The sequence below is a fragment of the Podarcis pityusensis genome, assembly GCF_964106645.2.
Source record: "Podarcis pityusensis genome assembly, chromosome: 9".
NCBI lineage: Eukaryota > Metazoa > Chordata > Lepidosauria > Squamata > Lacertidae > Podarcis > Podarcis pityusensis.
The window spans coordinates 6,879,798-6,894,262 of NC_138034.1; the positions used below are offsets into that span (position 1 = coordinate 6,879,798).

At 43.5% G+C, this 14,465-nt stretch overlaps 1 protein-coding gene across 2 annotated transcripts in view; it reads left to right on the top strand.

Moving 5' to 3' along the window:
* IREB2 (iron responsive element binding protein 2) overlaps window positions 1-14,175 on the top strand; it is a 37,673-nt gene extending 23,498 nt beyond the window's left edge. For both annotated transcript variants that reach the window (XM_081019866.1, XM_081019867.1), the window contains 11 exons: window positions 445-604; window positions 2,058-2,193; window positions 3,090-3,174; window positions 3,712-3,868; window positions 4,285-4,409; window positions 5,282-5,386; window positions 5,994-6,136; window positions 6,998-7,145; window positions 7,250-7,372; window positions 8,008-8,193; window positions 10,363-14,175. In XM_081019866.1, the coding sequence (XP_080875992.1) occupies window positions 445-604; window positions 2,058-2,193; window positions 3,090-3,174; window positions 3,712-3,868; window positions 4,285-4,409; window positions 5,282-5,386; window positions 5,994-6,136; window positions 6,998-7,145; window positions 7,250-7,372; window positions 8,008-8,193; window positions 10,363-10,473 (1,479 nt within the window). In that variant the 3' untranslated portion in view covers window positions 10,474-14,175. The remainder of the gene's footprint in view (window positions 1-444; window positions 605-2,057; window positions 2,194-3,089; window positions 3,175-3,711; window positions 3,869-4,284; window positions 4,410-5,281; window positions 5,387-5,993; window positions 6,137-6,997; window positions 7,146-7,249; window positions 7,373-8,007; window positions 8,194-10,362) is intronic.
* Window positions 14,176-14,465: the final 290 nt, after the last annotated feature.

Below are 14,465 nucleotides of genomic sequence, written 5' to 3' on the forward strand. Positions count from 1 at the left end.
ACTGTCACAACATTTTGTAAAACAAAAATTAAGCTCTTTCCTGTCAGTCGTGATGTTTGAAAATCAAAGGGCACATCTAGATTGCATGTCTTCTCATGCTCTCATGCTCTCACTGTAACATGCAAACATGAGTGCAGAACCCTTGTCTCTTTCACTGGTTGCGGTGCTACTTTGCGGAAAACCAAACATTTGTCTTGGTCTGCACGAAACCATTAGGAATGGGAGGATACAGATTGAGGTATTCCATGCAGATTTTGCAATCAGAATTAATAAAATAGTTTGTGTTCGTTCCCCCAATTTATTGGAGATGTTGCCACTGGATTTTGGCTTCCTGGCTGCCAAGGCTATACACCAACACAGGATTCTAGTGTCCCCTCTCTTGCTTAAAAGCAGCTTTGAATTTGTTGTGTAATTGATTTTGCAATGTCTGTTTTGATTCCCTAGGCTGGCTTTAAAGGCTTTCAGATTCCAGCTGAAAGGCAAAGGGATGTGGTTCCTGTGGAGTATGAAGGAAATGAGTACAAGCTGGCTCATGGATCAGTCGTCATTGCTGCAGTAATCAGCTGTACAAACAACTGCAACCCCTCTGTAATGCTAGGAGCAGGTATACTCTGCCTGGTTTCGGTTTTCTTCTCTATCTATTGCATTATAGAGCCAAGTTAACCAAACCGCCATCCTATAAATGTCTATAGAAGGCAGACAGAGGAGTTTGTGCCAGTGTAGCTTAAGCAGAAGCTTGAAATGTGTGGAGGTGCCTTTTAGTTATAATCCCATTAAATTTGGATAGCTGAAATTGTACTGGGATTGTGGTTTTTTGTTGAACAGTGTGTCTTTAAAATGCTTCACAGATTGTGCAGTACCCGGTGCAACACGGCAGCTTTTTCACAGTTCCCAGTGTTCTGCACCTGACAGTAGTAGCTGTTCTTTTTTTAAAAAAAATGTATTTTATTATTTATTGCGTTTAAAGTTCTGTTCATTACCTGTGAAAAAGTGGTGGTAGTTTTTGAAGTCATGCCTGCAGTACTACAACAGCAGTGTCCTGGACTAGCTTCCAGCACAAGAGCAGCATTGCTAATGGTGACCTTGTGCCAGTGAAGCTGTGATTTTGGTCTTGCCTTAATATAAACAAGTGGTCAACCTGCTGGCTCATAGGATTGAACTTTCTGGGGATTTATGCAAAAGCATAAATGTTAGAATTTCGTCTTTCTGAAATTGCTTATCAAAAGAGGATGAAGGTCATAATCCGCTACGCCCCATCAAAATGAATGGAGGGAATGCTGCACCTGAGCTTGATATCGCCGCTTATGAAGTTAATATGATATCTAGAGCTGTCGTACATAGAATCATAGAATTGTAGAGTTGGAAGGGACCCCATGGGTCATCTAGTCCAACCCTCTGCAATGCAGGAATCCCAGCTGAAGAATCCCTGACAGATAGCCATCCAACCTTTGCTTAAAAACCTCCAATGACAGAGAGTCGTACATTGGTCCATCTACCCTGAACTGTTAATCCTAACTGGCAACTTGGGCAGAGATTTCTTCTGGGTTGTGGACAAAAAATTCTTCAACACATACCGTATTTTTCACTCTATAAGACGCACCTTCACTCTATAAGACGCACCTTTTCCCTCCTAAAAAGTAAGGGGGAATGTGTGTGCGTCTTATGGAGCAAATGCAGGCTGCGCAGCTATCCCTGAAACCAGAACAGCAAGAGGGATTGCTGCGCAGCAATCCCTCTTGCTGTTCTGGCTTCATGGATAGCCGTGCAAAGACTCTTCAACGACATTTGATTCAGAATATTTTTTTTATTGTTTTCCTCCTCTAAAAACTGGGTGCTTTTTATACAGCGAAAAATACAGTAGCTGGAGACCTTTTTTTAAGGGATATTGCAGGGTTTGTGCCTGAGACCCTTCTGCATATACATAATCTGTTCTAAACTAAAGAGTAAACTTTTCTCCAACAGTACTACCTGTTGTGGTAATTTATCTATAGGCAACATAACTTTGCCCCTTAGAATTTTTGTACCGTTATTTCACTGCTGCTTTCATCCTTCCCTAGGTCTGTTGGCCAAAAAAGCCATTGAAGCTGGTCTGACTGTTAAACCGTACATAAGAACCAGCTTATCGCCTGGCAGCGGAATGGTCACGCACTATCTCACTTCCAGTGGTGTATTGCCATACCTCAATAAACTTGGGTACTAACTTCTTTGCTCTCATATGTAGAAGTTTTAAAGACTCTGTGATCTTCTGTGTAGAGGCTTAAAATGCATGCTTAAAGTGACATGGTCAAATCCAAAAGAAGTAACACAGTAACATGCAGACATCATATAGCTTCTGAATTAGTGTGTTGCTTGCAAACTCACTGGCATTTGATTCATTTTTAAAGTTTCTGCGGCTCATGGTTTTTAGCCACATCACATCTGACCAGCTGAGCATTCAGAAGCTAAATAATTGCTATAAGGCATATGTTAAGCATTGCTGTATTTATACTCATAGTATTTTTTTATTTTAAAAAACCCACAGATCATAATTTACTGGGGGGGCATGCTTATTTATTGAAAATTTGGTCAAGCACACAGAAACATGGGAAGCTGCATTATAAGCGGTCAACCTATTTGTCTTATCAGAGAAACATTCCTGGTCTAGAGAGAGTCCATCTAGTCCAGCAGCTCTTAAGGATCTCAAGACATGGGGCTGGATCCCACTAAGGTCTTGTCAGAGTAGACCTACTGAAATTAATAGATGTGACAAACACAGCTTCATTAACTTCTGTGAGTCTACTCCAAGTAGAACATAGTGGGATCCAATACAGAGGTCTTTTTCCACCTGCTGCCCTTACTTTTTTAAAGCTGGAGGTACCAGGGGTTGAATCAGCAAACTTTTTCATGACCTCCCATTTTCCCACTGGCAGAAAGGATTTCAGTATGTTAGGTAGAGAGTCTTGAGGCCCTGCCATGCAGCAGCTCTCTTCAGCTGATCCCATAACGTGCAGGGGAACTTCAAAGATTTCACTGCAGTGCAAAGGTGAGTGAAAAGGTAGGTTGCACTAATGAAACACTGACATTTTCTTAAAATCCTGGTTTTGCTCTAGATTTGAGGTCGTTGGCTATGGATGTTCCACATGTGTTGGGAATACCGCTCCTTTGCCAGAAACCATTCAGAATGCAATTGTGCAGGTAATGTTTTAACAACTGTAGCATAATGGACTTTGTTCCTGTTGACCAATTGGGAAAAATAAAAGGTCCAGACTTTGCCCTGCTGACTGTTTAGGCTGGAGGGTGAGATCTTCTGTGAAGTGTGTAGAGCTAGGAAAGTAGGGGCCCTTTTCCCTATAATTGCCCCCGTGCACTTAAGTATTTTCTGTCTGTCTGTCTGTCCCATAAGGTTATGAAAACACTCTTGGAGTATATATCTTTATGCGCTAGGAAATTTAATACCAGTATTGGAGTTCCATTCTAGTCCCAACAACATCTGGAGGGCGGCAAGTTCCCCAGCCCTGGTTTAAAGGCAAATACTGTAGTTTGAGTGTTAAGGAACAATATGAGGTTAGGAATATGAGAAGTGAATAATCATTCTTGCCACTAAGAGGGTATCCTTCATCAAGGGTTACCCCTCAGCTTTTCCTTTATAGCTACTTGTAAACTCTCACAGAAATTCAAGCAACCATGACAATGAAGCAGATGTTGAGAAATGTATAATTTTCTGCCTTTCAGGGTGACTTGGTTGCTTGTGGAGTTTTGTCTGGAAATAAAAACTTCGAAGGCCGTCTCTGCAGCTGCATCTGTGCCAATTACCTTGCTTCCCCGCCTCTAGTTGTGGCTTATGCTATAGCAGGAACTGTGAATATTGATTTCCAGACTGAGCCATTAGGTAACTATCCCTCTCCTTCCAGCTCCTATTTCATCCAGGACTTGGCTTGTTCCTGTAATGCTCTCAGGGCATTTAACTTGCTCTAAGAGCAACGCTTACCATTCTTGCGCTGTTTGAAGCCTCACCTAGTGTATGACGCATTATGGCCTAGATTCCGCTACGCCATAAAATAACCTACCTATGTTTTCTAACAAAGCAACCAAGTTGATCGTTGTGAACCAGTTCATCAATTTTCTCTTCTGCAAAAGTGATTTGCTTTCAGGTGAGCTAAGGGGAATATTGTGTGTCATAGAGCGAATTATGTGCAGTATGTGCAGCTAAGAAAGCTCTTGGGTGTTCGTAATGCTTTTAAGACGGGTAGAAATGGCGGAGGAGTAATTTCTGCAATTATCACCATGATCAAAATTTCTTTGTAGGGGTCAGTCCTGATGGCAAAAGAATCTTCTTGCATGATATTTGGCCCACTCGAGAAGAACTTCAGCAAGTGGAAGAAGAGTTCGTTATATCATCCATGTTTAAAGAGCTGAAGGGGAAAATGGAGGTAGTTTGGCATTGTTATTAATCAGAGATAGGGATCCTCAGGGCCAAGCACTTTCTGCCAGAGGCTTTGCTCCTTCTCTGGCCTCACCCCCTGCGCTCCAAGCCCTCGGGCACTTTTGCCTGCCTACCAGGTACCCTGGAACTGTAATAATGCCGCTCGCTTGCCTGTCTGGAGAGAGGTGTGTGCATGGGAAACCTATTCCTTTTTTTGCATGGCTGGAATGTCCCCTCCTGTAGACAAGGTAACAGTCACAAACATGGATCTGCCCACTTTTGCATCTGGTCCCTCAGGTCACTTGCATTTCCCGAGGGAATGTGGCCTTTGGGGTGAAAAAGGTGTCCTACTCCTTTTCTGACTCAGCAAGACTCAAATGAAACGCTTTTTCCTGTGCATCACTCAGTGTGTCATGTTCCTAGCAGGGAATGTAGTATGTAAATTTTAAAATGAAATTATGCATACTGGTTCAAACATCTTTGTTAGCCTTTAGCACTTCTGTATGCCAGATCTATAGCAAATATAAAAAGCAAGAGCATAAACAGCCAGATGTCCTGATTTATTTACTGTGTTTATAACCTGCCTCTAAGGATCTCAGACAGTCTCCTTCATTCTCACTGTTTTATCCTTGCAACAACCCTTTGAAGTAGGTTAGGCTGAGATACAAATAAATTAGGCAGGGTACAAATAAATTATTGTTATTATTGACAGCAAGAAATTTTTGGAAGGCTGAGTTAACAAAAGTTATCAGTTACAAAGAAAAGAAATGTTGATGTGGCATTTTGTTGTGGCGTTTCCACTATATTATATTCAGTAACTGGCATTTTGGGTACAAGACAGGAGAAGATGATCAGAAGTTTATATCTCCTGCTTTGCAGAAAGGAAATAAGCGGTGGAATTCTCTAGAAGCGCCTGAATCAGTCTTATTTACGTGGGATTCGAAGTCTACATACATCCGATGTCCTTCCTTTTTTGATAAGCTTGTAAGTATGGTAACACCAAGTCTGTATGTTTGAGGTGTTCTAGGTATTGTAGGAAAGGGAACTTAATAAGTGAGGGGAATGTTTCTGACCACAATTTAAGATGTCAACACCATTCTGCTGTCCTTCTCAATGGAAAGGATCTCTCATAACACTAGAACTAGGTTCAGGACAGTCAAAAGGAAGTACTTCTTCAAATACCACAACATTAATTTATGGAATTTGCTGCCACAATATGTGACAGCCGCTTCCTTAGAGAGATATTAAAGAAGAATGGCCATGTTCTTGGAGGGCAGATCTATCGGTGGCTACTAGTCTTAATGGCTAAATGGCACCTTCTGTGTTCAGAAACAGTATGCCTTAGAATACGAGAAGCTAGAGGGCACCTGCTTTGCTTGTTGATTTCTCAGAAACATCAGTTTTGCCTTTGTGGGAAGCTGGTCCTTTGCTAGATGGTCTCCTTTTCCAGGGCTGTGCACACGTTCTTGCTTTCATACTTTGAACATCTCTACCTTTTGACATTAGCTCCATTTTGTGCCTTTTGGGTGTGTTTTCAACTAACCAGGAGAGGGGGTGTATTCATCTACTTTTGTGTCCATTCATCTGGCAGACCAAAGACCCTCTTCCACCCCAGTGTATTGAAAATGCGCACGTCTTGTTGTTTTTGGGGGATTCGGTCACGACAGATCACATCTCACCTGCAGGAAGCATTGCGAGGGGCAGCGCTGCTGCCAGATACTTAACCAACAAGGGGTAAGAAACTTCAGAGGAACTGTGAGGGAAAGAAACTGAAGAATTCAGCTGGTCCTCACAAATTGCTTTACTGTGGTGGTTGCTGCTTGGCCAGATGAACAGTGTGTGCCATAGCTAAAGTAGGTTGCTAAGCAGGATTAACTGAATTTCTTTCAGGCTTATAGTCAGAATTTTCTGCATAATCTGTCCTGTTTTTACTGGACCCTATTCATAGTGAAAAGGGACGTGGGTGGCACTGTGGGTTAAACCACAGAGCCTAGGACTTGCCGATCAGAAGGTTGGCGGTGACAGGGTGAAGGTCGGCGCGACAGGGTGAGCTCCCGTTGCTTGGTCCCTGCTCCTGCCAACCTAGCAGTTCGAAAGCACGTCAAAGTGCAAGTAGATAAATAGGTACCACTCCGGCGGAAAGGTAAAGGGCGTTTATGTGCGCTGCTCTGGTTCGCCAGAGGCTTAGTCATGCTGGCCACATGACCCGGAAGCTGTACACCGGCTCCCTCGGCCAATAAAGCGAGGTGAGCACCGCAACCCCAGAGTCAGCCACAACTGGACCTAATTGTCAGGGGTCCCTTTACCTTTACCTTTATTCATAGCGAACCTTCTGCTTAGTTCAGTGTCATCTGCAGAGCTCCATATATTAGGCTGCAGGTCCCTGCAGGGTTAACAGGTAGTCAGAATGCCTTAAGTGCCTGCTATCCATTTATAACTCACACACATGATATAATACTTTGACCTGTATTCTTAGGGTTCCACACCTGACTAGCAGTCTATGGCACAGGAAAACTTCCCTAAGGGATGTTTGTGAGCAAAGTCCACTTTTCAGGTTGCACGTTTATACTGAGCATGCTCTGCTGTCTCTCGTAGCCTCACGCCCCGTGAATTCAATTCCTATGGTGCTCGGCGGGGAAACGATGCAGTGATGACAAGAGGCACCTTTGCAAACATAAAACTTTTCAATAAATTCATTGGGAAACCTGCTCCTAAAACAATTCACTTTCCAACTGGACAGACGGTGAGGACATATTTGTTCAAAGCTATGGGGGGCTGCTGCATATTAGAAATGTCCCCATGTCCTTTCCCCCCGTCTATTTCTCTCTCTTGCTCTCTCCCCTGCAGCTAGATGTATTTGATGCAGCTGAGTTGTATCGCAAAGAGAATATCCCTCTGATAATCTTAGCAGGCAAGAAGTATGGACTGGGGAGCTCGAGAGACTGGGCTGCAAAAGGACCTTTTTTACTGGTATGTTTCCATTGTGTTAACTTCGAAGTAACAAGAAGCCTCGGTGTTTTATTACTTCAGGTTGCTTGACAGGATTTTGCTTGCCTGTTTTTCATAGAGCTTAAAGCATGCCATTTCTTGCCTTCTGAAAATGCATGAGCCAGTTTTTTCACTGAGCTTTAAAGAGTGCCCGTTTGTGGTTTTGACCATTAAATTCACAAACCGGGACCAGTTTAGAGTTAATGTACATCTGAATCAACGATTTAACATAGTTGCTTCTTGCTTATCGACCAGAAATCCTGGTAAACTAGACCTAACGAGGTTTTATTTCAGTGGCAATAACAGATCTAGGACTCCTAACTCCCATAAGTGCCTGGCTAGTATGGGCAATGGTTAGGGCTAGTAAGAGTTGTGGCCCCTCAGGATGCTGCTGGACTACAGTTTTCCTATCTGTGCTGGACAGTAGTAGCTAGTTAACATTGTTACTACCCTCATGACTCTTGGCTTGCATTCCTGGCCACCTTCCAATAAACTAGATTTCTCTGTCTTGAGATTTTCTCCACGTTTTGTATTAACAGAAGGGTTGAGCGGTTGTATGAAGATGACTTTTATTATTGTTCAGATGGTATCTAAGCCAGATACAACTCTTTCTACAGGGTGTGAAAGCAGTTATTGCTGAAAGCTATGAGAAGATCCATAAAAGTCACTTGATTGGAATGGGCATTGCTCCGCTCCAGTTCCTCCCCGAGGAAAACGCAACGTTTTGGGGCCTGACAGGCAAAGAACAGTTTTCAATCTCATTTCCTCATGAGTTGTCCCCTGGAATCTCCCTAGATGTAAAGGTAACTCAGACTGACTTCTGAATGCAAGTGTTAGTAATAGAAGAGATTTACTTTTTCCTTGAAGAGCAAATGTGATGGTCTGTCCTCTGTTGCAAGCTGCTAATGATGCAGTTTTATGGTATCCACACCATTTCACATAAGGTGGAAGTGTAAAGTAAGTTAATATGAGCTGTGTTGGGGGGGGTGTCTCCTTTTGAGTGAGAAGTCAGCACCAGAGTTGGCCTTTAGATCAGGGATGGGGAACCTGTGGCCCTCCAGATGTTGTTGGACAGGCATAGGCAGCGATGAGGGCTGTTGGGAGTTGTGGGCTAGCAACACATGGAAGACCGCAGTTTCCCCACCCTGTAGAGACTTGGAGAACTGCTCTTAAGGCACAAATACCGTATTTTTCGCTCTATAGGACGCACTTTTTCCTCCTCCAAAATTTGAGGGGAAATGTGTGTGCATCCTATGGAGCGAATGCAGGCTCCTTGGCTTCAGCGATAGCAACGCGAAGCCTCGGAAGCGTAGAGGGAGCGCTTCCTCCGCGCTCCGGAGGCTTCGCGTTGCTTTCGCTGAAGCCTGGAGAGCGAGAGGCGTGGGTGCGCACGACCCCTCTCGCTCTCCAGGCTTCAGGGTTAGCCGCCTGAAGGCCTTCCGAGCGCAGCGCAAGTTCCCGCTGCATTCTGGAGGCTTCAGGTTCCTTTCGCTGAAGCCGGGAGAGTCTTGCTCTCCCAGCTTCAGCAAAAGGAACCCAAAGCCTGAGGAGCGCAGCGGGAACTTGCGCTGCGTTCGGAAGTCTTCAGGGATAGCCGCGCACAGCCCCTCTGGCAGGGAGAGGCTGCACGCGGCTATGGCTTCTTTAGCCCCGCGCAGCCTCTCCCTGCCGGAGGGGTTGCGTGCGGCTATGGCACAAGCCAAGAAAGTGAGCGGGATCCATCCCGCTCACTGCCTTGGCTTGTGCCATAGCCGCGCGCAACCCCTCCGGCAGGGAGAGGCTGCGCGCAGCCTGTACGCTGCTCTTTGGGGCTGGGGGGGAAATAAGATTTTTTTTCTTGATTTCCCCCTCTAAAAACTAGGTGCGCCCTATTGTCCGGTGCGCCCTATGGAGCAGAAAATACGGTATATGCAAAGCAAGCTGTGCTAAGCAGCTCAGTGTCCTGAAAGGTGCTCAGATAAAGGGAAGACTTACGTCAAGGTCATTTGAATGGTGCAAAAACATAATTGGGAGCAATCTTGTCTGAATTCATAAAGAGACATATTTTCAAACACATGCAGGGCTACACAGAGGCTCATGGCACAGGCAACTATCTTAAGGCAATAATTTTTTTGAGTGCAGCAAAGTGAGGGGCAGGGGCAGAGATCTGACTCACTAGGTATCCAGTGGGTCTGCTATGGGTAGGATTTAGTTGAACACGCCTCGGTTGCACAGGTGCCCCAGAGACTGAGCAGGAGCTGTGCAGTTGCCCTGTGCTCTTGTGCAGCTCCCTTCCAGTGAAGCTGACCTATGCAATTATTGTGGGGTGGTATCCAATTTAAGTTTGTCATGATAAGCTTACATCCATTGATTTCAGTGGGTCTGCTCAGAGTATGACTTGCGTATCTGCCACAGTTATTTCCTTACAGAGGGGTTGTTTTTATTTTATAACTTACGGGAAAAGGAGAAACACTTAGAATCAGAGCTGTGAAGAGCATAGGAGTCCCAAATTGCTGCTTACGGGCAGATCTGCATGCTCAGTCCCAGATCCCCAACATTACAGACTTTGCCGGTATTTTTATTAAGTCATTAACTTCCACAAGCAATAAAACTAGTTTAGTTTAAAGCAAGACTTGAGGGTCTCAGGATTTTTGTTTCTGCAATATGCTGTCGTTGTTACAGAATATCCTACTACAGTGGTACCTCGGGTTAAGTACTTAATTCGTTCTGGAGGTCCATTCTTAACCTGAAACTGTTCTTAACCTGAAGCACCACTTTAGCTAATGGGGCCTCCTGCTGCTGCTGCGCCGCCGGAGCACAATTTCTGTTCTCATCCTGAAGCAAAGCGCTTAACCTGAAGCACTATTTCTGGGTTAGCAGAGTCTGTAACCTGAAGCGTATGTAACCTGAGGTACCACTGTATAGAGATGTTAGGAAATGACACAGTTCTAACATATTTCTTGCTTTTGCCTCTCATTCCTGTCTCTTTAAAGACAAACACAGGGAAAGTATTTCATGTGGTTGCCGCATTTGACAGTGACATGGACATAACGTTATACAAACATGGTGGCATTCTGAACTACATGGTCCGAAGGCTGTTGTAGAGGCCTGCTCACACCTTGGGGGACTATGCGCATCAATGGGCCAACCCCGCAATGGCTTGCACAGGCCTCACTCCATCGATGGAACTGCGTACAGTCCTGCTGCACTCTGAAATTTCGTCCATGGATGTAAAAGATTGTGAATTGTTGTAGTGACTGCAGCAAGATCCGCCTGGATTTTAAAAATAATACTCGAATGGTGCTATTGACATTGCTTAAAAAATTGACGTGTGTGTTGTGAAAGAGAGCTGTAAGTATGGGGATGGGCGGGAGGGGGTTGTCTTAGACCATTTTGTAAATAAAGTGACATGAAACCTGAAACTGAATTGTGTTGAAGATTTTAAGCCAGAAGACTATCTGTCGTTGGGCCCCACCCCAGTTTTGACACTTCAGCTTCCTTACTGCTGTCTGTTGGTTTGAGGGCAGCACATGGTTTGGCTTGATGAGGATGGGTAGTTTCCTTTTAATTAAGGTTTCCATAAAATCAAAAGCAAAAGTCAGCGTGAAGGCCACAAGTTACAAACACAGGGCGCAGCAGTCTTAACACAAAACTAGGTGAATTTTTGACAAGGAGCTAGTACGGATATTTACAGGGTTGGCCTCAACTCCCCCTTTGCTGAAACAGCAGCAATCTCTTTTCCCCATTTGCCTTTTGGAGTTAATGAATGTAGAGAAGCAGGGGCAAAACTAGACTTTATTTCTCCTGGTCAAAGATTTAGTTTGGCAGTGCGTGCCGCCCCCCCATTTCTATACACAAACACACAGGCTGAGAGCTTCAATGGCATTCCTCTGGAGACTTCACCTGGGGCAAAAAAACAGGCTAGGCCCCCCCCCCCCCCGCTATGATCCTGAGAGAAGCAACAAGCAACCTGGGCTACCAATCGCTGAGGAACTGAGCTGCAACAATGGGTTTCGATTAATAATTTTTAAGAATTTTCATTTATAACAATCCAATAAAAGCCACATTAATACAATACCAAATTATAATACGATTTAAAAAGCCAATTATCCAATACCAAATTAAACAATTTTGAATGACTTCCCGGGTTCTGGATTTCAGGGAATGATGATCTTATTTTGTCCTGCTCCAATACTCTCAGTCCAAATACAACAGTTCCGATCTTGATCCTTTATTTTAACAGCCACTAATTTCATTCGCATTTAACTGTTCCATATCCATTAGTTTTGCAAGGGGAGTTTGATCCTGTAAATTTCTGTGTGAAATGTTTGTTTTTCGTTCATCTTTACTCTTCATGTTCTATTCCATGCTCAGCATTTCCCTTCACTTGCGCTTTCTGCACTCAAGGACTGCAATTTTCACTGCAACACACGCCATTTTGCTTATCCAAGACAAAGAGAGGTCTGGTGTCTCGCTATAGCCCCGGGCAGATCTCCAGAATTATCTTCTTTGATCCCTCTCCCATCCGTTAACAAGCCGGTATCTCTCCAAAGCCATGATAAGTCAGAACCAAAGTCTTCTTTACCATTCCGTAGAAGGTCAATGCCACAAATCATTGTGATGTTTTACACAGTTCAATTCTTGCAGTTAATCCATAAAAACTATGAAGTTCTCGTTAATTCCCTCTTGCATTTTTTCCAATCCATTAACAATTAATACTTTGGGGAAGGTTTGCCAAATCATAAAACAGCAAATATAATGTATATAAAGAAAGGGTAAAGGCTCCCCTCCCCCTACATACCAATCAGGTTACAATGAAAATCCTCTCCAGATTAGGCCTTGGCACTCAGTGGCTGATTAGTTTAGCAAATTATCTTGTCCCCTTAGTCCAGAACATGCCTGTTACTTAGATCCAAAACCAAATCCATCCTAAGAAACAGAAGAACCTCCGCTCATAGTGACCGCGTTGGAGAGTTACTGATACGTTCATCAGCGTCCCCTTCCTCCCACATTCCATCAGAACTAGAGGCAGGCATCAGACGATCTGCGAGTGAAACACACACACACACCCCGACCAGGGACGGGGGGCTTGCAAGGATAATTACTTTCAAATTATCCTTAATTGGCTGCACGAACGATCTCCGCTAGTGTGGGAGCCGCTTTTCACCATGGCGGAAAGCATCGGAAGCCGCAACAGTGGGTTTCAACTTGTTCTGTTTTAACTAGCCTCTCTGGTTTTCTTCTCTTCTGCTTTTAGTATGCAGTGAAAAACAGCTGCAATTTTTTGGCCTAAAGAATATTTTAAATACTCACTTACATTGCTGAGGCAGCTCTGTGGCCTTGTACTCCCATTTACAGGACGGGATCAGTTCTTAAAGATCCTTGCATTCTGGACCAAACCACCTGTTAAAACAGGGACATTGCTGCTGCTGCTGCTTTTTGGACTCTCAGTGTTGCCACTGGAAGCAGTTTCCTTTATATAATTGAGCATATTCTGTGTCACAGCAGGGAAAGCAGAGGCCTGGTAGGTTTTAAATGAGTTGTGTCGGATTCTTTTTCACATACTCTGTACCTTAAAGTAGTTTTAGTTAACAACATGGTCTGTGCCAATTATTCTACAGTAAGAAGTAACCTTTAAGATTGACCTAGTCCACCAGATATACACAGTAAAATTGGTTTTGCTCTTTGGAAATTTCCACTGCACGAAAATGTCATTAGTAATTAAAGTCCATTTCAATTTATTGTATAAAGAGCAATTTAAGAACAAACACATCCTCATGCAGAAAAAATACGTTCCAAGTGAATAGTGCACCACAGAAAATCTCCAATGACAACCTAGTATCCTTGCAAATAATTTTGAGGAAAGAAAGGTTAAATGACCAGGAAAGAGTATGTGAGCATGCATATGAATCTAACCCATTTGAACCACTGTTCTTTTCAGTGAATGAGTGAGATAAACACCTTAGCCCTTGTTTGGTGGAGTTTTATTGAGTTCTGTTGGCATTCTTTAAAAATCTGGTTTGCACGTAACACTAAGCCATGGTTAATTAAACCATGGTTTGCTTGCTTGCCTGATCTCTGCCCAGGGGCTTAACTCTGTTTTGCTTACTTACTGCTAACAAGCCATAATCTGAAGCTAGGTTTGTTGTTAGTTTATGACTCTTGCTTTGTTTTAACTGTAGCTTCGTGTTCTACACAAACCCATCACTCTTCGTTATTCATAGTTCCTTTGGCTACCCCATCCCAGAAGCTCACCAAGTTAGAAAGGCATGAACAGCTGAAAAACAAAACAAAACTTTGGAGAAGCAAGCTCTAGTTTGTTTGACAAGCCACGGTTTATTCTTACAGGTGAACCAGGCCGGTATTGTCTAAACTTCCTGTTTAGGGAAGTTTTTAATGACTGATGTTTTAATGTATTTTTAATCTCTTGTTGGAAGCCGCCCAGAGTAGCTGGGGAAACCCAGCCAGATGGGCAGGGTATAAGTAATATTATTAATTTATTATCATCATCATCTCCACGATATATGATGTGCTAGGTGCTTTTCTCAAGGTTAATAATACCTTTTTACTACCAATATACTGAGAGAGGTCTCTTATCTGCGTTATTGGTGTTTGATTGAAGTGCTTGACATCAGAGTTCTGTCCTGATAATTGCAGAAGGCAAGGTAGTTGTTACTAAAGATACCTTACCAATAGTAATATCTAAACTAACTTTTTTGGTCTGGTGGGATCTTCTTTGTTAGTGTAAGGGATCAGTGGACCCAGACTCAAAAATACTTGCTCCTTGAGACGTGCAGCTGGTTTGTCTTATCAGATGCACCCATCATTCCCTAATAGCAAACTGAACATGACATTTGTGAGGCCTGCCTGAAGGCGCAGACACATTTAAATGTTTGTGACTTATACACAGGATCCCTCATCTCTTGCTGCCCTATGCCTTTGGGAGTAAGTTAAACACCACCCATAAAACGCCTTCATTAATGCCCTTGTTCTGATAAACTCAAATGCTTCTTTAAGCAAACCAATTTCATTCTCATAGATAGGCATGCCGTTATTTTCCTGGTCTGTGAAATCAGTAGTAGCCATTTCCTTAAAA